The 26,895-nt window shown below is 40.0% G+C and overlaps 1 protein-coding gene across 4 annotated transcripts in view; it reads right to left on the bottom strand.

Moving 5' to 3' along the window:
* The window catches only part of itga11a (integrin, alpha 11a), a 76,326-nt gene that overhangs the window by 15,619 nt on the left and 33,812 nt on the right, over positions 1-26,895 (bottom strand). For 3 of the 4 annotated variants that reach the window (XM_037094602.1, XM_037094603.1, XM_037094601.1), the window contains 14 exons: positions 17,418-17,530; positions 16,838-16,929; positions 16,466-16,580; positions 16,202-16,329; positions 15,711-15,859; positions 15,488-15,632; positions 14,808-14,973; positions 14,411-14,481; positions 11,328-11,472; positions 10,323-10,471; positions 8,238-8,381; positions 3,643-3,846; positions 2,330-2,460; positions 2,072-2,238 (listed from right to left, as the gene is read on the bottom strand). In XM_037094602.1, coding sequence (XP_036950497.1) covers positions 2,072-2,238; positions 2,330-2,460; positions 3,643-3,846; positions 8,238-8,381; positions 10,323-10,471; positions 11,328-11,472; positions 14,411-14,481; positions 14,808-14,973; positions 15,488-15,632; positions 15,711-15,859; positions 16,202-16,329; positions 16,466-16,580; positions 16,838-16,929; positions 17,418-17,505 — 1,894 coding nt within the window. In that variant the 5' untranslated portion in view covers positions 17,506-17,530. The remainder of the gene's footprint in view (positions 1-2,071; positions 2,239-2,329; positions 2,461-3,642; positions 3,847-8,237; positions 8,382-10,322; positions 10,472-11,327; positions 11,473-14,410; positions 14,482-14,807; positions 14,974-15,487; positions 15,633-15,710; positions 15,860-16,201; positions 16,330-16,465; positions 16,581-16,837; positions 16,930-17,417; positions 17,531-26,895) is intronic. The other variant, XM_037094604.1, reaches the window with a different exon arrangement.

The following is a 26,895-nucleotide window of genomic DNA, read 5'->3' as shown; positions in this document are numbered from 1 at the left end:
AAAATGTATGAAGACTGAACTTGTGCATGCCTTGTGTTTGGGGTCAACTAGAGAATTAGAGAGCGGGACAAGTCTTAATGCCTTGTGCAGAAAGATCTGGGCAGATAATGGATACTAAAATGGAAGCTTTTCTCCACTTTTACCACATCACAATTATCAGTATCAGCTATTATAGAACGTTTTTTTCATTTTTAGATGAAAGTTACTGTAATTTTCAAAACAGTTTGGCTGCATAACATTGACAAATTTTGTCATCAGCATATTAGCCACAATGCACATAGAAAAGAGTATTTGTGTTTTAAAAAATACTCTGAAATGCTAGAAATAGATGTATATGTAAATAAGATTAACTTGACTTGACAAAAAGTTTCATTTCATGCCAGGGACCACGGCGAACACACAAACACCAGCACATCTGCCACGCATTACAACCAGACACGACAATGAGAGGGGAATTAAATAAACGTGTTCCGCTGTATGCATCCATGGAAGACCAGATAACACCCTGTGTTCTTCCTCTACTCTGTTTTGGCACATCTGATTGATTTGATAAAGATGTCAGAGGGTCAAGAGGTTAACTCAGAACATGCTCCCTTGTCCCTCTGCTTTCTCCCCCTGATGCTTGATGAAACTGGACCCTGTCATCACATCTCTTAAAACAAATTATGAGCAGAGGTGGGCTGCTCTCCGTGACACATCACCCATCTGCAGTATTGAGTTATATATGAGCTGTCACCACCACCAAACAATTAGTAACATCTCCCTTTTTAAGTTGAACAAAGCACAGATTAACTTGTAGATCTGTTCCAGCCAGCGCTCGCACATTAAAAGGAACATCTGAGACCACCAATGTGGTTCAGATATACCAGTTTTGGAGGCATCAGCATTAACTTTGGCAGACGCAGCAGTGACATCAGAATCTCTTACTGCTAGTGAAAAACATTTTGCTTTGGCGCCACTCTGAATGGAGGGAGCCTTCACATTTTTTTGCAGGAAGCCGCATGCTGAAAAGTCTATTGGACCCAGGACAAGAAGGATATACATTCAGAGGGATGAACGCTTTTCTCACTTTAAACCAGCCATGTTTCAATCTGTCAATAAAAGCTGAGCTACATTTAAACAAAAGATCCAAAGTAAAACATTTCTGTACTCAAGCATATTGGTAAAAACGATCTGTTACAAATGTAAAAAATATCTATATTTGATGCCATCTGGCAGAATCTCATCCAATCTCTGGAAAAGACAACCAACAGAGTCTAACGCTATGCACAAATTTCTGTTATGATAATGCAAGATCCCTCGGTTTTGCTTTAAGGGTCCAAGCTGTTCTTTACCCCCTTTTTCCTCTCTTTTATGTGTCATTTCCTCTCATTTTTAAAAGTGTATATGAGCTGACTTTCATGTCATGAGGAGGAGGGAATGGTGGTGACGTTTCACTATTTACAAGTTTGGATGTTTTCAATAAATGTGTAATAAGATTCCAGTCATGTTTGTGGAGACAGAATGAGCTATTTTAAGCCAAAAAGTGATCTTTTCCCAAACGTCCGACCATAAGTGTTTGTTGTGCCGAAACCTATACAGACCGTAAGTACAGCATTGCCACAAAATCAAATATCAATCTGAACATAAAGACATGGTTAACAATGGTTTGCAAGACCATACAGTGATCCATATTTATTTAAGTTGTTAAACTTTAAGTAAACTTGCAGCTTCTTTCCTCAGGCTGTGAAACGTTTCAAATCATTGTCATCACTCTGCCATAAATAAAAAAAAAAAAGGTTTTAATTTCATGACTTCCAGTGACAGACATTAAGAATAACTACAATAACTTGTTTGATTGCCTTTGCAGGTCAGATAGACGCCTCAGTGTTTTTCCTTACTAGTTAAAAAATACTTGAAAACATTACATTTTTCTTTTTCTTCTTTAATCAAGCAAGTTTCTGCTTAACCAATAGATTAAATATAGTTTATTAACCTTGGTGATATTCCAAACACCAGGCAGACACCTGGGGTTGAACTAGGAAACTTGACTGAGCTGCTCCACAGAAGAGGATTATTTTCACTGGCTTACCAACTTCCTGTGTGGGAGGGATGGCTGTCCTGCCAGTGATGTTGAAACATACAATGGCTGACATGCAGGTCACGTCTTTGCCACCTCTCTGACAGTCCTTCACAAAGATGTTGACCTTACTGGGCTCAAACCTGATGGTGGTATATATCCGGACAACACTCTGCGACCTGTGAGGGCATACAAGTGTCACAGATGAGGTCAAAAGAAATGTCTTTTATATCTTTGACGACAGTATCATTTACTGAGTGAAATACTAACCAAAGGAGAACAGCAGCACCGAGGGAACCCACTGCCAGGTCCACTAAACCATCGTTGTTCATGTCCATTGTTCCATGGATACTGCGGCCAAAATACTGCAGGCCAGGAGCTAAATCTGCTGCTGCTATCCTCTGAGAAACACAAAGAAATATGAGTTAATTACAGTCATAATGACAACAACCAATGTTTTCAATGTTATGATTAAAGTCATTATTAGAGCAGTTATTAGAGAAAAAATGTTCCACAAATATATATATTTTTTTTAAACATCACAAAACATTTCCAATGCACTAACATGCATTTAGCATATTCAGCATTAACATTTGTTAAATCAAATTCCTTGCACATAACAGTTTGTGCTCTTCATGAGTTCATCGAGCACTGGTTATCGAAAAGGTCTCACAATTTATGTCTTAAATAAAAATGTAATCAAGTAATCTTTGACAATGTATCCATAATCTAATTAATGCTAATTAAAATGTAATCTGGGCTAATTATAAAATGTATCACTTTATAATATAACTACATAATCCCATTTACATGTAATCCATTAGTACACAATCCTGTATGTAAGACATTACTTCAACTTTTTTTCTAGATTTTAGATTTTTAGTGCTTTTTCTAAAATCTTTGTAATCTTTCTTTTTTAATGATTCACCCATTTACTGAATATACTGTATTTTATAACAACCACTGTCTGAAGCTTACAGCTGATCTGAAATTGTTCACTGCAGCTACCTACTTCTGTTTTTTCAGTACTGTCATGTAAGTATCCATAGATTCATTTATGGTATTTCACATACTCTGTCCGTTTCTCATACCTGACAGTTGCTAACTCTCCTGTTACTGCAGAGCCTGTGATTATCCGTCTGTCCAGCAGCTGCCCTCAGTGTGTTCACATCATCTCACATCACCTGATAGCTGAACCCTCCTGCACACCTTCCCTCGTTCCGTTATTAGTCACGGAGTAGTCCCTGATTCCCCCACTCTTCTGTAAGATCATCTCATGTGCTCTGCAGTCACCTGCCTGTAGCACATCTGTTCATAATTGTTTAGCCTCTCTTTGCCTGTCGTCCTGCTCCTGCTGTTGTTTGCCCTCAGTGACAGATTGCCTGTTAATGACCTCAGCCTTGTTTTTGGATCACTTCACACATCTGAGTGCTGAACTGTTACATGTATAGAATGACACTTACTGACTAGCAACTTTCAAATTTCTGCAGGTTGGATTTTTTTACGAAATGAACGTAGATCAAATAAAACATATATGGTACGCTTTGGGAAACTGTCAGTAGAAATCTGATTATGGTTCCTACCTGTTTGTATTTGCGCAGTATTCTGTTGTGCTGGCTAAAGAAAACATAAATGGCTCCTTTGTGGTCATCTTCTAGCGGGGCTCCCACCACCAGGTCATTGAAGCCGTCACCGTTCAGATCAGGGACAGGGGCCAGCGACGAGCCAAAGCGAGCATTCTGGCCACCGTTATGGATTTCCAACGACCCTTCAAGGACAAAACGATTCTGTGGGAAGAAAGGTAACATAATGGAATTAATTCATGGTATGTTATCTTTCTGGGTTCATATATATTCGAAACAAGCCACACAAAGCATCCCTGCCTTGCTGCTGTATGCGTTTTCTGTTTGGTTCCCGCCTCATAAATAGCTGAAGACATTCACCACTTGAGGAAGAGTTTAGGTTTTTTTCCAACACCAGAATTTGTGACTGTGTACTTTAGGGCAGATGTGGATGAATAGACATTAGCTTTAGTGCGAAGTCCCAGAGCAGAACATCTGGCAACAAATGTACTGGAACAAAGAGAAACTTAAAACATTTAAAAGCCACCACAAAGATGAGAAAGACCTCTCATGTTTGTCCAAAGCATGATTCTCCTCCCAGACAACTCTACGTCCATGTACCAACAACTTGACTTAATGAAAACATCATTAAATCTACAAGTTGATACTTGTGTCTCATTGTTTTTTGTAATATGACAGAAGCTTATGATGGGTTTGTACTCACAGTTGGCTCAAAGAAAATATGATCATTCAAACTGTTCCTTTAACATCAAATATCATCCTGTGTTTTATCTTAATTGTCCAAGAAACTGCCAATTGTGTTCAGCTAATCGTTTGCTGCAGCCAGGCCTCACATTCCACTGTAAGGATAACAGCCACATGCACGTTGGACTGCTGCATTTGGGTAATAAACTTTAAAGTTCACCTTTGTCTGGGCCTCCCACATAGGTTTCAGATTTGGCTGTGTGTATTTCTGCAGTTTTATTATTGTCTGTTGTACAGCTGTAGAGCACAGTATTGGTTTCTCCTATCTTCTACATAGTTGTTCTTATTGTTTATAAGCAGCACAATAATATATATTACACTTCATGTCCAGGTCAATGTTAAGGAAAATTGGTCTTTTGGCAAAATTTCAACCACAGTGTAAGAAAAAAAAAGCTCTAACTGCTCCAATCTCAGCTGCTCCAGAAATGTGCAGCCAGAGTTTATAATTCATTCTGCAAGTTTAACAATTGAACTCACTGCTAATCTCAATGCTTCAACATTACTACCAGCAAGTCTATCACAACATCAGGGTTTACAGAAGCTCACAGACAACAGTTGAAAAAAAAAAGAAAAGAAAACAGATTAAAGATGCAAATGCTTCACCATCATGCTGAGTTATAGTGATGGCAGGCTGTGTCGTCTCATGCCTTTTCTAAAACAGCACAGCAAAGCAACGTGTTTGTGATAGAGACAAATACGTATTCAGTAGTTGAAGAGCTAAGTACCTCTTTGTTCTCATTAGAGCCAGTGCAACAACCAAAGCAAAGGGCCACAGATCGAACTTGAACCCTGGGCCACTGCAGCGAGGACAAAGCCTCTGCACGTGGGATGCCTGCCCTATCAACTGAGCTAATGGGTGCCCACATGTGTATATTTTTAAAGTCTCTCAAGGCCATGTTTTTTTCCTAAAGATTTAACAAACATTTGAGACTTTCAAGGACCCGTGGGACCCCGTAATAGATTCCCTGGAAAATAACACTCAGGATTCAAACATCCTGATCCTTCAAACAAAGCGTGACATACACATGCAGCAACAACATACAGCTACATACACAGACAGACACAAGCTGTGCAGGACAAAAGCTTCATTGGAAACAGAAGCATATGCTTACTGTGTGTCCTGTCAGGTGGACAGAGCCGTGCCCTCTGGCAGAGAACATCGTTACAGTAAAAGGGCTGATCTGTGCTTCAAATGATCTGTCATCCATTTATTTAGATGTCTCATAACAAGACCAAGGAGGAGATTGTTGCTCTCCATCCAGCTGGGTTTGTTGTTCTTTAGTCAACTAATCATGTCATTTATTTTCCAGGGAACAGTAACAAACAAGAGTTTTTATCTTTGGTCTAAAAACAAAAGATAAGTCTGGATCAGCTTCTGTGTTTTCCACGTAATCCCGTAATTCTGCCTCTTTGAACTCAAATATCTTCAACATCTAGCAGCATAGAAGTGAGGAATTTTACGTCTGTGTCATTAAAGGACTAAAGAATGCTGTATAACTTCAGTATATTTATCTGAGGTTCTATTCTTAGCGAGTTTAACGTCAGATGGAAAATATCCATGTCTTTGAAAGCCACTACCCGACTGGAAACATTTTCAAAGAAATAATTCAGGCAAAATGGACCCAAATACTTGAGTCCATCTGTAGTCATGCATATCATTGCTCCACTTGGCATCCCGGTTCCTAATATAATTTAGGGCCGGCAGACGAAACATGAGCTCACTTGTTTTTTCAGTTGAATAAATGGGAGGGGAGTCTTTACTTCTGGACTACCTGATGTGTGCACGTGTGACAAAGTGAGAGATTGATGGAGAAACGGGGGAAAATATATTCAGTGCTGTTTAAATTTGAAACATATGGTTTTGTGAGGAGGCCATGAAGGGTCACCGGCAGTCTGCTGTGGCCCAGGAGTGAGTTAAAAGTGCAGCGTTATAAGTGAATGGAATTTTATTTTTGACGAGCTGCCAGACTTTATGCAACCTGATTTAGGTTTGGTAGATATCCCTTCAGTTTCGATCAGAGCCTTCAGTACAGGGACAGCTCAGTGTCAGCTATTCATTGCTTATCTGTTGTTATCCTGTACTTACAATGATATTCATCATTTGTTATGACTGTAGCTGTACCAACCATACATTTCTGATAAGGCAAGAAGTCATGAGAATGAGAAACAGGAAAATCTATGGTAGTTGACTCAGCAGTGCTTTGACCTAAATTCTAACATCAGCATTAGAATGCACTCAAATAGACAAGCCTGAAATAAAGCAGGGGGAGTCTTGGCTCAGCAGAACTGAGAAGTGAACATCAAATTGAGTTATTAAGTTGATGTGGCCAACTTGTTGATAAAAAGTTGATAACAGGTTGATAACAAGGCAAGAGTCCAATATTTGGTCTACTTAAAGTTCTGGTTTAGGCTTGAGGGGAAACTATTTGGCTGTTTGACTGCTGAATGCTCCACAGTTTCCACAGGTTGATTAATTAGCTATCTGCTAATCTGACTGAGCTCTTTTTTAGGTCAAGTTTTCATAATTCTCCGATTCCAGTTTCTTACTTGTACATTTTTTGGTGTCTTTCATCCTCTATGACAGGAAACTGAATATCTTTGGGTCCTGGACAAAACAAAGCCTTAGAGGACGCCATCTTGGGCTTTGGGAAACACTAAGTGACATTTTTTACTGTTTCCTGACATTTTATAGACCAAACAACTAATTGATCTATTGAGAAAACATTCAACAGGTTAAGTATAATAATTGCAGCCCTATGGTACCTGTCTGCTGGTGCTGGGCAGGTTCTGTAGTGTCCAACTGGTATTAAGAACCTCTCAGATGAATACAGTTGCTACTGCCACAGATAATCACACTATGAGAGCAATAAGAGTAAAACTAGACAGTAGAGTTGTGCAACCTGAAATAAAAATAATAAGCTAAAAGAAACTGTGGAGCTCCACAGAGCAGACGTTTCTCTGGGTTTGTCACTGTGAGCAGCACCAACTGACCAGTATAATTCCTGCTTGAGCTGCTGGCAGGGCTAAAAATACACGCTCAGTGCCAATGAAAATGCTCTTTGCACCTTTTTCGAGTAAAGTCTCCAGAATCACATTGTGGATGTGAAATATTCATCGTAACCACAGTGACACATTTTTTAACCTTGAGCAGTTTTCCAGAAGATTATTACTGTGCATCATCTACAACAACACCTGAAGCAACCACACCATGATTCTGAACTGGCCTGAACATGTGGCAGTGGTGTCCTGCTGCTGACAGACACGTTTAATGTGAGTGATTTCTTTCTGTTTGTGTTTTGTTTTTGACTCTTAGACTTCCACCTGTAATGTGGTTTGGGCCACACTGGATATTTAAATGCCTCCTCTATGCCTGCTCAATAGATTCAAAACAGCTGAAGACATTTACTATTCCAATGAGCAAGACAGACCTGGAACACCAGGAAATTTCCTTCTATTAAAAAACATTCTCGCCTGAAATGGTTTGCTGGAAATGGGTTTTGAAGGGGCAGAATACTTTCCTGTTGAGTTCATTCGACACATCTAATAAAGTCTGCACACTGGCATGGCAGGGCTCTCTCATTTGATCTCCACATTTAATCTGGACAAGGTCATGCGTCGAAATGTCTGCATGCAGCGTGTCAGTGTGTTAACTGAGGAGCTGGAATCCAACAGAGTCTGGTGTGGTGCGTGTCACCGGACACTTCTGGTGAGGCGTGTTAGAAATTAGTGGGAATGTCTGAAGTTTGAACAGGTGTTGACCCAATTCTGTGGAGTGGGTTGCTTGGTCCAAAACTGATTAATCGCTGCATATGTCCTGCTGCTGTGTATTTGTTTTTAGAATTCATACCCACCAGCTCTGTCACTCTGTAGATATACACTTTCCCCTTCTCCAGGCCTCCGCTGAAGAACATGGGTGCTGCCACCAAGAGGTTGTCAGTTATACCGTCTCCGTCAATATCCAACGGTGCAATCTCGCTGCCATAGTAGGAGCCAATCTGAAAGAGATGCACATGCATTTCATTGAACAGGCGTATGCAACTCTGCTTTAACTAGTCAGTCTGAAGTGAATACTGATTATACAGTGTAATGTAGATAAAAGTCAACATCTGCACACAGAGCGGCTCCTTATAAATCTTGCTGTCTTTACGCTACCAGGATGGATTCTTCCTCAAAATTGAAGTTCATATTACAGCTCAGAGGAAGTGTGTCTGCCATGAAAACAGAAAGAGGAATTATTTTCCTTTGTTGCTTTCCCCAGGTGGCGGTGGAATAACTGAACTGAACTGTAAAAGAAAAAAGAACCTGGCTGATGGAGGAGGCAAAGAAGGTGAAGAGTGGTATAAACCGATGGAAAACAAGAGTGAATGGATGGAGAGAGCTCCGGCACTGTGTCAACGTCTGTTTCCAACATTTCCAACTGGTAATATTTGGTATTCTGGTATCTGGTATTATTTCTACTAGATTAGTAAGTGAACAAGTTGGCCTATTTTGCTTACAATAATATAATCTTTATTTATTCATCTTATTTGAATACTTTAAAAACAATCAATTTATGTGATTAAAATTCTTGGCTTCTTCATCCTGTTTTGTTCAAACACGTGTTGTTTAGGTTTAGCTGATTTACTGATGATCTGGAGCAGCTTATGTGCATAAATACTGTAAGCAAATGGGGGCCTGTGTTGTGTCAAAACGAGTGGTCAGAGTCCTGGTGCTTTTGTAAATGCTCAGACTGTGAGAGAGAGAGGATCAATAGAATAGCATAGAATAGAATTACTTTAATGATCCCAGACTGGGAAATTATTTTGTCACAGCAGCAGTGGGTCTGCAAAAAATATAAACACGGATCAGTCACTGGACTGGATGGAACATCTATTGGTTTTCAGATTAGAAGCATGTGGCTATAAAAAGCTCCTTTCACAAGAATTGTGAGATCAAGAATGTTTTCTGCGAAAAAACATCTGCTGTTCTGGATGAGCTGTTGCTGACAAGGTACAATGTAAGCTGCTGCAAGATCACTCCAGGCCTGCAGCCTGTGAACAGTCACCAGTTAACAGTGTAGAGGCCGTTAACACACAGCCGCATCCGCTTGAAGTGATGATTATGATGATTTTAACCTTCATGTGACTCAGATGGTGGGATTTAAATCCCAACAGATGATCTGATATACACACAAAAGTTTCTTTTTTTTTTTTTTTTTGCTACATAAACAATAATGATTACCAGTACAAAATCAAACCTACAGTGAGCGCGTCCTTGTGTCAACTTGCGCCACCAGTGCAATATGTTATGTTTATGTCATTTGGACTGTTATAGTGGAGAATTCATTTTATTGAGATTACATTTCAATACGAAATTCTTCTGGCTTTTGGCCTTTTCCACTAGAAAACTCTGCATGTCATGATCATTTTCCAGCCATTCTGTTTTATTTTATATATTCATGATTTGGATTAATTCTAACGCTCTCCAGAATAATTGTATATAATAACTCCTGACTCATATGCTTCATAAAATTCTTCTTTTGTGACCAACATACTCAGACCGATGAGGTTAAATAAAAGTTTATGGTGCAACATCGCAAATAAGCTAAAATAGCTTCCTCCATGTTAGAGGTTTCCCCAAAGGTCATTTCTGATGAGACAGCTTGCTATTAATCCTGGGGATTTTCTATATTTTCTACAAAAAAACACATGACATGATAATGATTTGTAGGATGTTTCTTTATAATCACATATACAGTATATCTACACAAAGAAGCTTTAAAGGCCCTTGTAAGTAAGTCAGCTGCTCTTCATCAGTGGTGTTGCAAGCTGTGTTTTATAACAATGTTTTATGACATTCCTTCTTCCAGAGAACACATGACGACTACATCGGAGTGCAAATGGCTCACAGCTGATCAACTTGTTATCATGTAAGATAAGTGCAGAATGCCACGGTACCTGCTGGCCTTTGAGGGAGTGCAGGATGGTAAGGTTGCCTGAGTTCTTCAGTGTGAAGATGATGACTTTGCCTGTGTGGTTAAATCGTGGAGCTCCGGCTACGAGTAGACGGCCATTTCTGGCTGACACCACGGACGTCACAGTATAACCTGATTGTGGAAAAACAAACACACACATTAATATCCCTCTGCTCACAGGGAACACACACAGGTTTAGACAGTACATGTTTGTAATGATCTATTCTATACACTGCAAAATAAGTAAAATGATTGCTTGATAGTCAAACTGTAAATTAAACCCTAGGGAGTTCAATTCATTCCACAGTTTGTATCTGCTAAGAGTGGTTGGGCTCGACCTTCAGGCTGAATTTCATGACATGACATGAAAACTGTAAAAGCTGCAATTTGAGGAGTTGAGACTCATCGAGCAGTGTTCAGTTATGAGGGTGTTCGGATTTCTCAGGTTTCTCAAATTCCCTTCTTCTCTTTCGACTTTTCCCACTAAAAATTCCACTTACTCCTCGTAGACTTTTCCAGCTTCATCTCTCATCTTCATTGCCTTTCTTTTTCCCAGCTTTAACTTTCTCCCTGCCTGTCCAAAATTGTGCTTCCACCTCATATTACTATTGAGTCACGAAAGCCTTCCATTGGCAGCCTGATGGATAAGCTCAGAGACAAACCACTGATGGTAAAAGCAGAGGTATGCGGTGGAGTGAAGTGAGATGGGGTTGGATATGATGGGAAGCACTGGAGCAATGGGTATACTTTACAGAGATGGGTAGCAGTGAGTATAGTTGGTGTTAAACCGCAGGTCTTCTAATAGGACAGGAGGGTGGCCATGGGAGAAAATGCTATAAATGGTAAATGAGTGTAGCCTTCATTACTAAAATAGCAACACTGTATGTTCTCTGAACTTTTTCTCCTATTCTAAACACAACCCTCACAATCAAGTCTAGATTTTTCCGCTCCAATACAGTCTCCTCTAATTTTTCATGGTGTTACTCACCCAAGTAGGCACCGTGGTTTTTGAGCTCCTCAGGGAACTCCTGTGCGTAGGACGACTTGGGAGGCACCACCTTCCCCTGACGTGTTTCCTTTAGCACGGCACCATTCCAGTCATAAGCCCCGACAGCACCCACCAGAATCCCATCCTATCAGGGGAGGTTCAGTAGAGTTAGCTCATATTTATTAACCAGCAGAGTATTAGAGACATAGAGAATGATCTGTCTGTACTCTGCCTGTGTTACACATGGACACAACATGGTAACTATGTATATGATGATGGTTGCACTCATTAAGTTTATTAAGTTTGACCACCAGTTTGCAGCAGAGTCTGTGTGTTTGGCAGCACTTGAGTTTCAGTCACATTAATGATGATGTGACTCCACTTGTGGTGAAATCTAATCTTGGTAACAGCGATAAACACAAAATACAGTGAAGGTTCTCACAATATTAACCAGATGAATTTAAGAGGATATGAAGAAAATCTAATTAAATGTATCCCTCTTCCTCTCTCCCACAGTACATTAGACCACCTTCACAGAGCTGTTGGTACAACAAGAACAGCGGCTATGGTTCAGGAGGTAGAGCGGCTAAGATATTGATGGTTGTTTGATTGGTGTGTCAGCTGACTAAAGGAGCACCATATAAATGCAATACATTTACAGTGTTGAGGTGTATAGAATGGACCATTTAGGGGCTGATCACGCAGAGATGCAAAGCTAGGAACACCTTGTTTTCCTATGGTAAGGCGCCCCGCTACTGCGACGTGTGTCCCGTTTTTTTCTTGTGGTTTTGTGACGTTGAAGTATGTTAACTGTGCAGTGCAAGGCGCAGGAGTCACACTGCGTTTCCCATTAATTACACTTGATGGCTAAGTGCGCGGCAGCCTGGCTCCACAGGTTCTGTTTTTAAATCAACCACACCTGTAGCTGCAGTTTTTTTCATGGACTCTATATAAAGTTTCAAGTGCAAGGAGCAGTAAGAAGTACATTCATACCCTTTTTTCTATTTCATCTGAATCACATACAGGACAAATCAAACTTTCTTCTTCGATAGTAGCGTACCAACATATCTCATTATGCAGAAGCAGTACACCAGCTCTAAACTGAGCTCAATAGTCCTTTTGTTCTTTGGTGAAATTTGAAGAACAAGCACACGGCTTCGGTTTATTTCAGTTTCACCTCATTTGCTCAGTTGTGCTACAAATAGTGAATCCTTTTCACCATTTAAGATACAGTCAATCATCTGCAGCTTAAAAAATGATCTTCAAACAACACAAATTATACAAATTCCTTATTCAAGGCCCATTTCATTATTTACAGCATTCTAGTTAAACATTCCACTGATCCCAACTTGTATCTCCTGTTTGCTGCTAAAGTTGAAGCAAATGTAGGAACAGGTTTTACAAAGCATTAATCCACACTGTACTTAAGACTTCTGCTCTCCAGGAAGTTTAAAAACTGCTATTGGAACTGAACCCCTGACAAATTAACAGCTACTTCATCAACAGTCACAAAAGCTACAGTGGAATTTTCACACACATGCAAAGAAAGAATCACAGCTAAATCTGGATCTGTGTTTATTTTCACCACCTCATTCAACAAAGGAAACAAACCAGAGAGGGCAATTAGCTGCAGACACGAGGAGGGAAAGAGGAGGGATTTTCTACCTTCCATGGCTCACTATACTTTGTGTCACTGACACTGTAATTACAGGGTTCTCTGCTTAATGACCTCGGCTTTTTTCGTGCTGTACACAATATGCAGACAACACATTTTCCAGTGTCAGAGCGAATGCTGGAAGGCTTTCAATTCCTTCCTGAATGATGGAATTGTGCGCTCACCGCGCTTGCACTACGTCACTCTCTGACAGCAGAGTTATGCCAATGTGGTTAAATGTTTGGTCAAAATGGTTTCCATGGCAAATGAATGAAACCCCAAAACATTTCAACCTTCTAAACCAGTGACCTATTTCTACTGCAAATGCACGTATGAACCAGCTGGACAGACACAAGCTTTTCTTTCAACGCCATTGATGTCAATGACAACTCTTAAGTGTACTGGAGGAGGACACAGTTGTGGTTTTACACAAATATACAGAAGCGTAAAGACGATATATACTATTTGAACAAGCTCAACAAACAAGTGATGTATATTCTGCATTCTGGTTAATATAGGAACTTTGCATATAAACTATAAGAGCCTTGAGATTATTGTTCAGCATTGTTTAGCTGACCAAACACTGGAGGAATAAACTGCTATATATGCAGATGCATGAAAAATCTGTATCGTATATGACATAAGCAGCCTTCAAAGTTGGCACATACCACATTCAGTAAAACCATCTGGGCTTTCAGAACTGTTTTTTTGCTCTAAAGCCCAGACATTCTTTCCAAGAAGTTATCCTACTCTCAACACTCAGGTTGGTGTTGTCGAGCATTTCTGGCCTTGTGGATACTATTTCCAGCCATTCCTGCCACCCAGCTGCACATTCTGCTATGTATTTATATTTAAATCATACATGGGATACGTTTATTTCTCCCTTGACAAATCACACTGTGAAGTGGAACTGGAAAATCAAAGCAGTTGCATCAGTCTGGACAGAGCCAGAAAGAGAGGAACGAAAATCAATTTATTGTTATGAACAGGTACAGTAGAGGAAATGTTTCTTATCTCCCACGTCCAGCTGTGTCACCCTGAAAGCCAGCACACCTGCACTATCTGCTCTAAGATCAAATCAAAAACCTTTAGGAAAAGTAAAAGGAAAAACACTCCATTTTGTAGCAGAACTGTCTCAATCTTGTCTCAGCTTCGCACTAATATGTCTCCCCTGAGAACAAGTGGTGTCTTATTACCTATCACTGCATGGTTGGAGTGGAAAAAGGCCTGACTCCTTTGTCAGGGACTCCTAAATCAGGATGACCTAAACCCTTTGGGGCCACACAGCAGGCCTCTCAGGGGGGACTGGAAAGTGATGAATGGCAGGTTTTTGGGAGGAGTTATGATGCGCCAGAAATTGAGACAATGTGTGTTGTTCTAGATGCCGACAGATGATATGAGGCGACGTGGTAGCAGAAGTCAGACTTACCTCGACGTTGTGGGCGGAAAATCCAGCCTGAGACATCTGGAGGCCAAACGCTGTCCCATTCTTACTGGTTCCTGTGTAAACAAGTCAGTCTTTTACAGTTTTGAACCACTGCAGCAGGAAAGAAATTTAAGCAGCCAACCATGATCTAAACCTACATAAGAAGAGCAACGAAGTCCCAGTGTAGACGTTTCACATCTTCAGCTTATTTTATCTAACCGACTGACCAAAAGCCAAGTTATTCCACTTAAAATCATAGAAAACAGAGAATACCATCAAGTCCTCTCAACTGAAAATGTTAACGTTGTTCTGCCAGTGTTTATGCAATGCAGCGGTCATGCTGGGGACGGTGACAAAAGTGTAAATGACTAATGTAGTTCAAATGAATTTGTTGTGAAACCTTCCAAACTGAAGATGCGTTCTCCGAGTGCATCCACGATATCTTTCAGTGCTGACTCGTCTGTCACATTAAAGAAGTGCTTGTCATCTGGGTCACTGGCAATATACTTGATTTCATTGAGGAAGGCCTCAGGGTTGATCCCCCGACGGTTGTAGTAGCCAAGAACCTGCGAAGATAAGATCAAACACGGTCAGCTCATGGATGAAGTGCTTAAGCCTCAACCAATCAAACTGATCATCATAGGAACTCTTTGAGAGGGTTTCAGAGGATTTAGGTTTTCTACACCTATGCCAGTGCTGTCACCAAATCCTGTTGGTTTTCAACCAGATGACTTCAGAGTTTTTGCTCGGATGCCCAGCTTAGCCACTGGATGGGATCAAGTGTGCCATTAGCTGTAGCAGCATTGGCACAAACCAAAAGTGGTTTGAAGGAGATCATTTACACCTTTAACTGCACTTCCACTGAGTTTATGTTTGGAGCTCATTGAGGGCCTCAAGTGTTTTTGGCTCTAATCTTTAGTCAGCTCTTGACAGTTGACAGACTCGCTTTAACTGAACTGCATGAGGTCACCTCATTAATGTTAGTGGTGTTTTAATGTTGCAGTGGAAATTTATTATCCATCAGAAAACTCAAAGTACAAGTCCTTTAAACCCGGTGAATAATACATCTAGCAGACTCACAGCAATGGCGTAACGCGTGATGCCGTCCTTTTCACTGTCCTCGATGGCCTGCTGGAGATCCTGACTATCATGTGACTCTCCATCAGTTATCACTATCATCACCTTCTTGGCACCGCGCCGACCTCCTTGTTTGAAAGCTTGAGAGCTGTGAGAACACATTTAACATTTTCAGTAAAATAGATTACAAATCAGTCCTGCTTGTTTTTCCAAACAGATACCGTACCGTGCTATGTTGATGCCAAGTGCAGTGTTGGTCTCCTCGCCACCCCGTTGGTTGATGCTGCGCGCTCTTTTCACTACTTCCTCAACAGATTTGTAGTCACTGAGTTTGAATTCATGAACCACCTTCTCTCCATATTGAACGACTCCAACCTGTGGAAACACAAGGACAACGATATGTCACAATAATATCACAGACAACTAACAAACCTTTATGAACATACATCCAACCCAGTATAATGCTGAAGCATGTAATAGACCAACTAGTCTTCCCTGACACTGATCTCCTGGGTGAAAGTTTTTGTCTGAACCAGCTTGACCTCGCTACATGGGCTTTCTGGCTCTTTATACTTTGTTCACCTTACCTTCATTATCACCACCTTCATCCACACAAGTACTTATAAATCAAGTATCAAGTAAAAAAGAAACAACAACAACAATGAACATTACCAATATATCTTATCTTCATTTAGTGTTTCCTCCTTTCTTACACACCTGTATTTGACCTGGTCCGATATAGAACTTCTGAAGAATGTTGATGAGAAAAGCCTGCACTTCATACCAGGGGTAGATGGAGTTTGAGCCATCCAGAACAATCACAATATCCATATAGGTCTCACATCCTGAAGAACATTTAAAGAAGAGACTTAATCATGGGATCAGACATGAAGAAAACAGATGTTCATAAATGAGGACATAATCCTTTGCTGTCACTATGAACTGTCCTTGAATGTTGGTGAAACAGGAAAGATACTTTACTCTGAAAGGCAGGCGCAATTGTTCTGGAGAACTTGAAGCTGGCATTCACTCTGGAGCATATGCCAGTGCTGTAGTAAGAGCTGCCACACTCATAGGACCATAACGGCCCACAGGCCTGAAACGTAGAGCGAAGCATTAATACCAGCAACATTATCGACCTCAGATTAAAGTTTGGTTCATGCTCTCCGAGAACTTCCGTAGGAAGAGCTGCAGTATCACAACCATGTAATTAAAAGACAATCATGTGGGATTGACCTTTTTTCCATCTTCAGCATTGCTGTTTTATAAAATGTGTTCTGTTGCAATGGATCTTTACGTTGTTTCATTATATCTCAAGAGGATTAATCCAATGAATGTTAGACTCATTCTCACCACAAAGCTGTTGTCTTTAGGGTTGGACGTGAGTGTCATTCCCAGCCTCATCTTGTCCTTCCGCTCTGATACGTTGGTCAGAGATATCCTTCCTTGAGGGAAAATGAATATCACTGAGAGGATCTTGGATGCACAGACTAATACTTACATAAATTCATGCACTATCCTTCAGAGACCAAACAGAAGTTCCACCATCTGGGACTTTGGTTTGTTATTGCTTTCTGGGCAGCCAGAGTAACGTCTACATCCTCAGATCTAGACGTCAAGTGCCAACCTAACCAGCACGACACATGTGCAACCCGTCTGAAGAAGCATGCGGTGGGATGTGTGGTAAAACACATGTGTGGAAATGTACATAAACCATTTAGAAAAATAGTAAAATGTGGAATGATTGGTATGGTATCTACACTCTGTCCCACACAGGAGACGATGATGTTTACTGAGACACATGCAGAAAAGCATGCAGACATATAAACGCCTGTATAACGCACACAACACATTTATCCAGATGTTGCCACTGTTGCTGTATGTAGCTTGCATTTCTCTGGCAAAAACTGAATTGTGTTTTGTGATACTGTACCTAAGTTGAGCTTGGAGCAGCCATTGCCATTCATTCGTCTGTTTAGTGAACATTTATAAACATCCCCTGTCTGGTATGGGCCGTTCATTTCATACGGGGCACCCACTAATAACCTGCCAGACACAAAAATCCAAAAGTTAGAATCTCATAACATACTGTATATTATTTATAAAGTGTGGTGGTTGTTATTTATCATCTGTAAATGGTTAACTAATCATGGTAGAGCAAGATTTTGTTTAAGTCTTTGGTATTTAATTCTCTGAGGGATGTGACTGCTAACATTAGTGACCCAAGCAAAACACATGAGCTGACCTGGAAGACTTTAATATTTACTTATACTGTGAGTTTAAGCATGTTCAATAATCTCCAGCTGAGCTAGACATCACATCAAGCCAGTTCCATCTTAACGATACAACTATATCTTGAGTTGTAATTCTCATGAAAATAATTCTGCATTATCAGAAATATACACAGAACGGAAGTTGCCAGGCAGAAGATGCAGCATGGACTGCTGGCTGTCCGTAAATATTGGCATTACATCTTGAGGTATGAGATGAACTGTGAATCACCACGGATAGGTGACATGAATTAGTACACCAAATATCATGGCAATTTATCCGATAGTTGTAGAGAACCACAAATCTTAGCTTCATGTTGTTGCTAGAGGAAAAAATGGGTGATCATCAAAGTCAACAGGTTAAATCCTCTGGGAACCAAGAATGACTTTACAGTACTGCATGAAAATCCAACCTGTACATGATGAGATCTTTCAGTCGAGCTCTACACCAAAATCTGCAAATTCTTAATGACTAACATGAAGCAGAAAGTGGACTCAGGCCGGCCATGTTAATAGCAAATACAGTACATAAACAATTCAGTACCTTAATATCCACACCCTTGATCTTTACTGCTATAATGTAAATCTTTTTAATTTCATCTGCATTGGCACAGGCTGTGAATCAATGATAATGTAGAATTGATGTATGTAAATATTAATTGCGGGTGATAGCTTCCTGCAGCAGTTCGATTTAGCACCTTGCTCAAGGCTCCCTCACAGTCGTAGAGGGAGGTGTATTAGGTCCCACCAATCACTGCTGCATAGTACGCTTATTCGGGATTCACATTTATTCAACGAGGGTTGTCTGGTCAATAAAATCATCAGCACTGTCCACTATAGGATTCAGATTTTCCGATGGACCAGTGTTGAGTGCTGGACATTCTGATCACATGACGTAGTGTTGGTGAGGTCCTGCACTTGACTTCACAGTGGGTTTCCTGTGCAAGGTCAGCGTGGTCTCATAAATGTCACTAAAAGGTTTAAGATGACTTGATGTGATCGAGTATCATCTGGCGTGTTGACTTCAGCACTGATGGAGAGCATAAAGGCCTGACAGGGAGCTATAATTCAAATGTATGCCAGAGATAAGAACTCTGTGTGTGAAACAAAAAGGGGGTTTAAGCTGGTTTATATTTTGTTTATGATCTCCATAAAAGTCCTTTAGGGTTTCATGACAAATCATGTGATGTGTGTCTGTCTATCACGTGATATTTTTAAATCAAATGGCTCATTTTTCTACTTCTCATCTTTGTGCTGGTATCACAAGATTTGATGTCCAACTGCCTCAGGTTTGACATATCTTAACAGAAAGCATCTCACAGCAGGACCGCCTTTAGCCATCTCTCTTCATGGGTCATATTCAGTACATGCAATGCAACCCATATATACATATATAGATGTGCTGATTGAAACATTTTCATTTTTTATTTTTTTTTATTTTACTGTATTAGGACCACTGTGGCTCTCTGGGCTTGATACTTTTCACCAGGAATGTTAAATCCTTAGTTCAAATATAGAATCCCAACTTGAATCAGTCGCCCAAGTTTGGGTTTTAAAGACAATAATAATAATTTGTTTTTTAGCCTTTTGACATATTTTCCAAACAAAATTTCACCAAAGCTTGCCTCATTCACGCAGTCATTTGCAAGTTGCCTCCCAAGCTAATCATATCATCAATTCTGAAAAAGCTTCAATGAATACAGTAGGTCAACTCGGAACTGAAACAGCTGTGCAGTCCAAGCGTAAATCACAGGGAGAGCAGTGGGCAAATTCCCAGTTCAGCGGTGCCCCAAAAGGAAAGACACCCGACACCACTTTATAGAAAAAGCAGACCCCGCCAAACCTCCCGCAATGACTTCTAGGTCAAAGTCTAACAATTAAAGAAACGACAATCTTCAACTGAGGAATTTTTAGGTCAGGCCCGTGATCCCGACAGTTTCAAAATTGTTCCAAACTCCAGAGAAAACACTTTGGTAATAGTTAGGAGGAAAGGAACGTCCCTAATAATTGCATAAGGTTAGCATGACATAACACTGCTGACCAAAGAGGAACTGCTGCATTTTGTATTTGTATCATTTACTAATGTGATGCTGAACACATTCCAATATAAAGATTGTATTCAAACCTGCACTGACAGTCACCATTCAATAGATAAAGGTATGACAATAACAACTGATACAAGTCATTTCTTCCTCATAACCGGTGATGCCTCGTCCAAACAATGTTTTCTTTGACTCAGCAAGACTTAACCTCAGCAAGCTTCTCATTGATTAATACATAGATAAAGGACACACTACTGAATATAAAGAAAAACAAAATACATGTCTCTGAACTAGTAAGAACTATTTATTCATGTTTAAGTGTTTCTTTTCTTTCTTATCTAATAGACTGTGATTCTATTTATGGATCTAGGTAGAAAGCTGTTGCAGTTTATCATCACCAGAATGCATTGTAGGGAATAACAAATCTGTCTCAATTGAAAACTGAACCTAAAATTCCATGACAAGTCAAATTGAGTCAATTTTATTTGTTTGGTGACAAATCATAACAGACTAGACCATTCTCTCCCACCATGAGTAAGCACTTGGTAACAGAGACATTGAACAACTCCAGCTGAAAAAGATTGTGTGACACACTTGAGCTCCAGCACAGAAGTAGAACTTGTGGTGAAACTGTTTGTTTCCGAGATCAAAAATGAACTTTGAGTTTTTGTCAGTATATTTTTGTGGTCATGTAGCGTGACTGCTTGATTTTTAAATTACATTGTCAGGACATCTGTGGATGTAACGTACGACACAAGGTACCAGTTATGATCTGATATTTAACAGCAGCAACTGAGGAAATGTTGGACAAACAGTTAATCGCCGCACATCAGTGAGTGATGGAAGTAACGCCAATGTTGTTGCTCCCCAAGCCAACAGTTAAAGTCTCACAGACTCTGGAAGTCCATTTCACCCCACTAGCTCCAGCAGTGGTCCTATTTTCATAGCTATTAATATCAGCATTATTACTTCAGTTATTGCTATCCCTTGGCCCTGCAGACACAGCAGCACGAGTTCAGGTTGGGATACAGCTACCTTGATGAAAAGGGACCATTGTTGCCTTTGACTTGGACGCCTGCCTCTGGACCTCCTGAATTTCAACAGAAGCTGTTCAAACAATCATGTTCCAGAGCTCATTAGGATCGAATGCTAGCCTCCGTGCAGCATCACTGCAGGAATGCTACTGACACTGAAAATAAAAACTTGACTCAGAATGAATGTGTGGACATTTCCTACCATGGTTACAGAGGAATACAGGATTTTGGGGTTTGAGGAAGCGCCATCTTCAAGCCCAGGCTGTCATTAATGTGGTAATGTTTTTCATATTTGGACGGAAGAGATGTATACGCTGTGAAACCACATCCCTGCCCCAAACATGAGTGTGCTACTCCGATGTCATGCTGGCTCATCACATTCCATTTGTCTGCATTAACAGGATATGTGCTCTTTTGCTAATGCTGCCTCATAAATCAGAGAAATAGTAATAGTCACATAATCATTTTCCAAAGGCATTTATTTATTGTGTCTACTCCATTTGAGAGCATTGGCCAGGGTGAGTGTGTGAATTGTGAGAAATCTGCATGCACATTGTCCCACAAAGGTCTTTTTCAGCTCAAACGAAGATATATTTTTAGCCACACTAACAGTATAGCTCTAGTAGAGGGAATGACCATTTTCCACCATGCTGAGATATTTCAGCAACTACTAGCTGGATTGGACTGGATTAAATTTAAACAGACAATCATTGTCACCATGCTGCTGATTTAGGTGATCCCCCTACTTTTCTACTAGTGCTACCAGCAGGTCAGAGCTTTCATTCAAAAGGCTTCACATGCCTCAAAAATACTCTTCAATCTACATACGTATACAGTTGATGTCAAGTAGCTTGGTCCGTAGGGAATAGAGGGTGGCTGGCTCAAGACCCTGTACAGACCAGTCAATAAACAGTGTCAATAAGTAAGTCATTTCTAAACTTGTTTATCATTATCATTTGATCTGTCCAATATCTTAAGTCATAAGCTAGTAACTGCAACATTAATAGCATTTGCATTGAGCAGTCTTGTATTTTCTGATTAACGATTAACTAGCTCATTATAACATGCTAACGAGCTGAAGTTGTGACATGGTGAACATTATACACTAAAAATTAATATAATTGTGAACAGTGACATTAGCAGTTAGCTCAAAGCACCACTGTGCCACATACAACCTCGACATGCACTGTATCTAACTTCTGACTCAAACTGTGGAAAACACTTTGAGCCGATAATGCAGACATTACAGTCACCTCAATGTGAAAGTTGTGTCTAAACTAAATAGATCGATTTCTGTTTTTCTACCTACCTCAGGAGGCATAAAGACACTTTTCTTTGCAGCTTTTCAAACAGGCTCAGTAAAGGAAACACTATTTCGGGCCAGTGGTGAAAGACTGCACAGACTCCCTGCAGTTCTTTGTGATGTGCAACTCGTAACTGAGCTAAGGAGTAAAGGTCAGGTCTCCATTGAGGAGACCTGGTTCAACAGTAGAAAAATAAACAGTGGAAATACAAAGTGGGAGGCTTATGTGGCGCATGCCTCAAGTATGCAGGTCCGCGTATCTCATCAGTTTTAAAGACCCAACTCTTTGCAAATTGGAGATGATGTGGCCTCTTCTGAGCTCCCCAAAGAGTGTCTGCCCTGGCAGAGTGTTTAGAGCTCCATAATGCTCAGACATGTGAGGAAATGACACATTCTTGACATGATGACCTTTCCTCAACTTGGTAGCTCCATCAGCAGTCATGGACAGAAACTGTCAGCAGACCTGACAAAGATGTCTCAACTCCTTGATGTGTCGGAGGTCAAATATGGTGAACGTAGTATATTTTTTTTTCCTGCTCATTTGAATTTTGATTTGAAGAATATTATATATAAAAAACATCTTCTTTAACACTCACCGATCTAATACCAGAGATACATCAAACTTAATTGTAAAGAACTTGTCAAAGCACACTGGAATGGACAAACTTTCTTAATTTGGAGCTCAAAGAATGCCTTCTGACTGTAGCTGCATGTCTGCCTTCCTTCAGGTTCAGGTCATAAAAAGCTTTTCTCACAGAGTCACTTTCCAGCTGTGATCCTGTTCCTATCCAAACACAGAGCCGAGAGTTTGAGGGACAACTCTGGAAAAGTTGACAATGCTGCACACAGGCAACATTGGTCATTTTAGCAATTTTAAATCCCCTGAACGCTCAGTTGATGTGAAACCACTTAAGGTTAAAGTGGAGATTAGAAAGTTAAAAGGTATCCAGACTGTCCTTTGCAATTTATTCTACAAGTGCATGACTCACAGTTTTCTTACTGACTAATTGAAGTGGACTCATTTTTGTTAATAGGGTAAACATAAACAGTCTCACAGGGAGTCACAGACACAGAATCAGCAGAAATGCCCATGTAAGTGATGAGACTGATGAGCACATGTGCTGCTGCAGAGTTACTGTCTGAAGATGTTTTTCTTTCACATGAAGCAAAAATGAGCTGATTCCGTCCTGATGAGCGGAGATCACTGCCTCATCAAAGAATTCACCTCGGGGAAAAAAATACAAATCCCTCTCAAACTGAGTTGACAGATTTAAAAATGAGAGACATGTGGAGGTGAAGTCATCACTGCTCTGGTGGAAAATGACAAACTGAAGTGCTGCAATTTTACTCTATAGTACTTAAGTTTTTTGTTTTTTTTTCTGTATTCCAAATTGAAATCCTTAGATTTGCACTCAGCACAATTATTTGTCACCCATAATTACCACATTCTTTGCAGATTAACATTTTACTGAAAAACTCCTCAAAAGCACTTCATAAGTAATGTGGATGTAGTGACTAATCGGGTAAAGACAAGTACCAGAACAAAAACTGATGACGTATCACATTATAACGATATCCAAAATCTAAGAGGATATGTATTGTCATATCACGATAGCAATATACCGATATACTACCCAGCTCTGCTTAAAAACATCTCTCTATAAAAGCAAGGAATCTGTCTGTCTGCGAGTGTGTCCGTTTGTCTGTCTGTGTATGTGTGCCTCAAATATCTCTACAGATCAGGATCAGACTGATCTGAGAGTTTCAACATGGCTGTTGCGTGGCTCAAGGGTGTGCAACGTTGCATTTGTTTGGACTACAACCTGCACACCATAGCCACGTGCGCACCAGAGTCAATCACTGCAGAGCTCACTTCCACGACATACCTTAAGAAACAAGCAGATTTATACCTGCAGCGGCGCGAGCTGGACCGGGATTTTGCCAGCGGTTCGGTCCCGTTCTGTGCATCTAAAGTGACTGTTGTGGATTAATGAGACTAAACGAGTCAGGACCGAGTCTGTTCCGGATGAGATCCGGATACGCAAGGACAACAAAGTGGAATCAGAATCTGTGGATGTTCGTGTGGAGCTTTTTCACGAAAATTGCTGTCACGTTTGCTTTATGTCTGGTGCAGGAAGAAATGGTAAAAATGGGCTTTTGTCACAAAAGTGTCTGCAAGCAGCAAGTTTGGTTGCTGAAGAACTGGGGAAGTTGTGTGAGGGATGCCGGCGGTGATACAGACAGTGACAGAGATGGCGAGTTTGGAGTGTATAGTTAGTGTGTTATACAGTTTTTATTGTAGTGTGTTTAGTGTGTAGTGTAGTCATATTTTTGTGTTGTGAGTCAAAACAAGGAGGAGACTGCTGAATGTGGAACAGGCAGGAATGAGCTGAGGAGCCCTGAGCCTGAGGAATTGCCTGCATTTAAATGTAAATAGTTAAACATAAGTTTGTAAATTTCAAAAACTTATGCCCAAATTTAGCAAACAATTTATATTTGCATTATAAATAATGCAGTTGGTTCATTAAACATATTTGTGGTTTTCACAGTAAAAATTCTAACTTTTTTTCTATTCTGATTTTATGTTAGTTTGTGATTTTAGGTCCATAGTGTTCATGTAATATGTAAAAATGAAAAAATAACTGTACAGTCACACATGTAAGGTTGTCCTGAAAATAATGACACCAAACAAGGCAAAGTTAATAGTTTATAAGGTGAAATATAATGGTATAATCAAAAGTAGTCAAAAACAGCCAATTATATCCCTGACGTCCAACCTCATTTGGCCATCCATGAAAGAGCTACTTAACCTCCCACTTTTCTATAGGAACACATGCTTCCTACGGGCAATGCACTAGTATGAATAATCAAAATTTATTTTTTTAATAATTCAATCTAGGAACAGAATATAAATCAGTTAAAACAATTACACATAAAGAGCAAATGTATCATAATATATAAACACTATAAAGAGGGCCTTCTGCATTACAATACTTTATTTTGATACAATGCTAAACGTGTTCTGCTACTTTAATCGAGTATTTTCATGTCATTGTATGTTTATGATTTGACTTATGTAAGGAGATACCACTGGTGATCGATAAAACTAATCTGAGCAGCAATATGTTTGAATTAGATGTGGGAATGTGGATGAAACAAATCAGCTCTTGTTAAAAATGAAAACATCATTTTTTCCTTTCATTTTAATCACCTTTCACACTCAATCATACCATGTTTTCACATCTCCCTCAGATCCTGCAACGTTCCTTTAGTCCAGCTGAGAACTGTCAGACTATGCATTGCACACACACACACACTCCCACTCCCACAGACACACACACAAATACACAGACAGTTGAGATTGTGAATACAGCTGCATGTTCACATACTCACACCTACGCACACTGCTGCACTGACTAAACAGCCTCTTTAAAACTAAACTCCACAGGATGGAGTTGGATGAAGAGTCATAACTGTGGTGTAAAACAAGAGTGAGTCAGAGCACTGTGGGTAACAGCAGGATCAGCTCGACAGTACACTGAACAGTCACCATACTCAAACAAAGCTTTATAACATTGTTAACATACATAAAAGAGGGAGACATTTCTCTCTTTTCTTGCATCAGCTGGAAGACTTTACAACATCGCTGCTTCTCCACAGTATGACTTGTTGCTCAGGCAAGGTACTTTTAAACAAGATGTATGAATACCTAATACTGATGACAAAATCCTGATCCCAATAGATCCATTTGACTGGACGCTATTTGTACAGGCTGTGCTACACTATTCTTCCAGTGAAAATGTTTTCACCTCTTTCTCAGACATTTACCTCAGGCGAGGAAATGTCTCTGGTGACCTTTATTCCACACAAATCAGCCTCATCAGACCTTTTCCATTCTGGTTGGCTGACAGTTGCTCAGAATGGGAGAGAGGTTGGATTTTACTGTGTCTCTGACATGTGTGCTCTATGGCAAAGGAAGACTTGGACTCCTCTGAGCTGGCAGCTATCTCTAGTCTGTCACTTCCTTTGCCAAGTGTGTCACTGTCCCTTGCTGTACAAGAAGAACACACATATATTCACTCCCTAATCCCTGACCCAAACCTTAAAGTATGACGCTTGAAGCAGTATTTAATCTATTATTGCCAAAACCCCATTAAAAGACTTAAGCCATCACTGTGTCAATATTCTCTGATTTCCCAACCCTGTGTGTGGTTTCTTAGAAAGACTTAAAGATCTGATATTTAACATTTCTGCATTCAAATTTCTATCATGACCACTGTTATATATTTTGCTGAGTTGGGTATCCAAATCCAGAGAAATCTTTAATCTTTAACTTCATCTTTAATATTTGCTGCCATAATTGAATACGACCAACGTATCAGCTCAGCAATATTATTGGCTGGTACTGGATATACCCTGTGATATATCACTGCTATCAGTATTGGGGATTAGAGGTTATATGCAGAGAAATTAGCTTGGGATACTTTATGATATATAAATAAGTACATAGTAAATTAACCATTTCAGTGCACTGATTTAGCCAATGACATTAACTGTATATGTATGTTTAAGGTATGTTAAATATCCTGCCTATAAGTATTTGATGACCACATCAGACGGCAGTCATGACTAAACGTAGTGTGAATGAAAATCTCCCATAATCCAACGCAACTTCCAAACGTCATCATCCATACATGTTTTCTTTTCATTGTTCCGGTTGAGAGCCTGTCGTGGCAGAAAACAGTGTTCCTTAAAAACAGGT

Source organism: Acanthopagrus latus, chromosome 4, assembly GCF_904848185.1.
Source record: "Acanthopagrus latus isolate v.2019 chromosome 4, fAcaLat1.1, whole genome shotgun sequence".
NCBI lineage: Eukaryota > Metazoa > Chordata > Actinopteri > Spariformes > Sparidae > Acanthopagrus > Acanthopagrus latus.
This window is presented reverse-complemented; position numbering and strand designations above follow the sequence as displayed.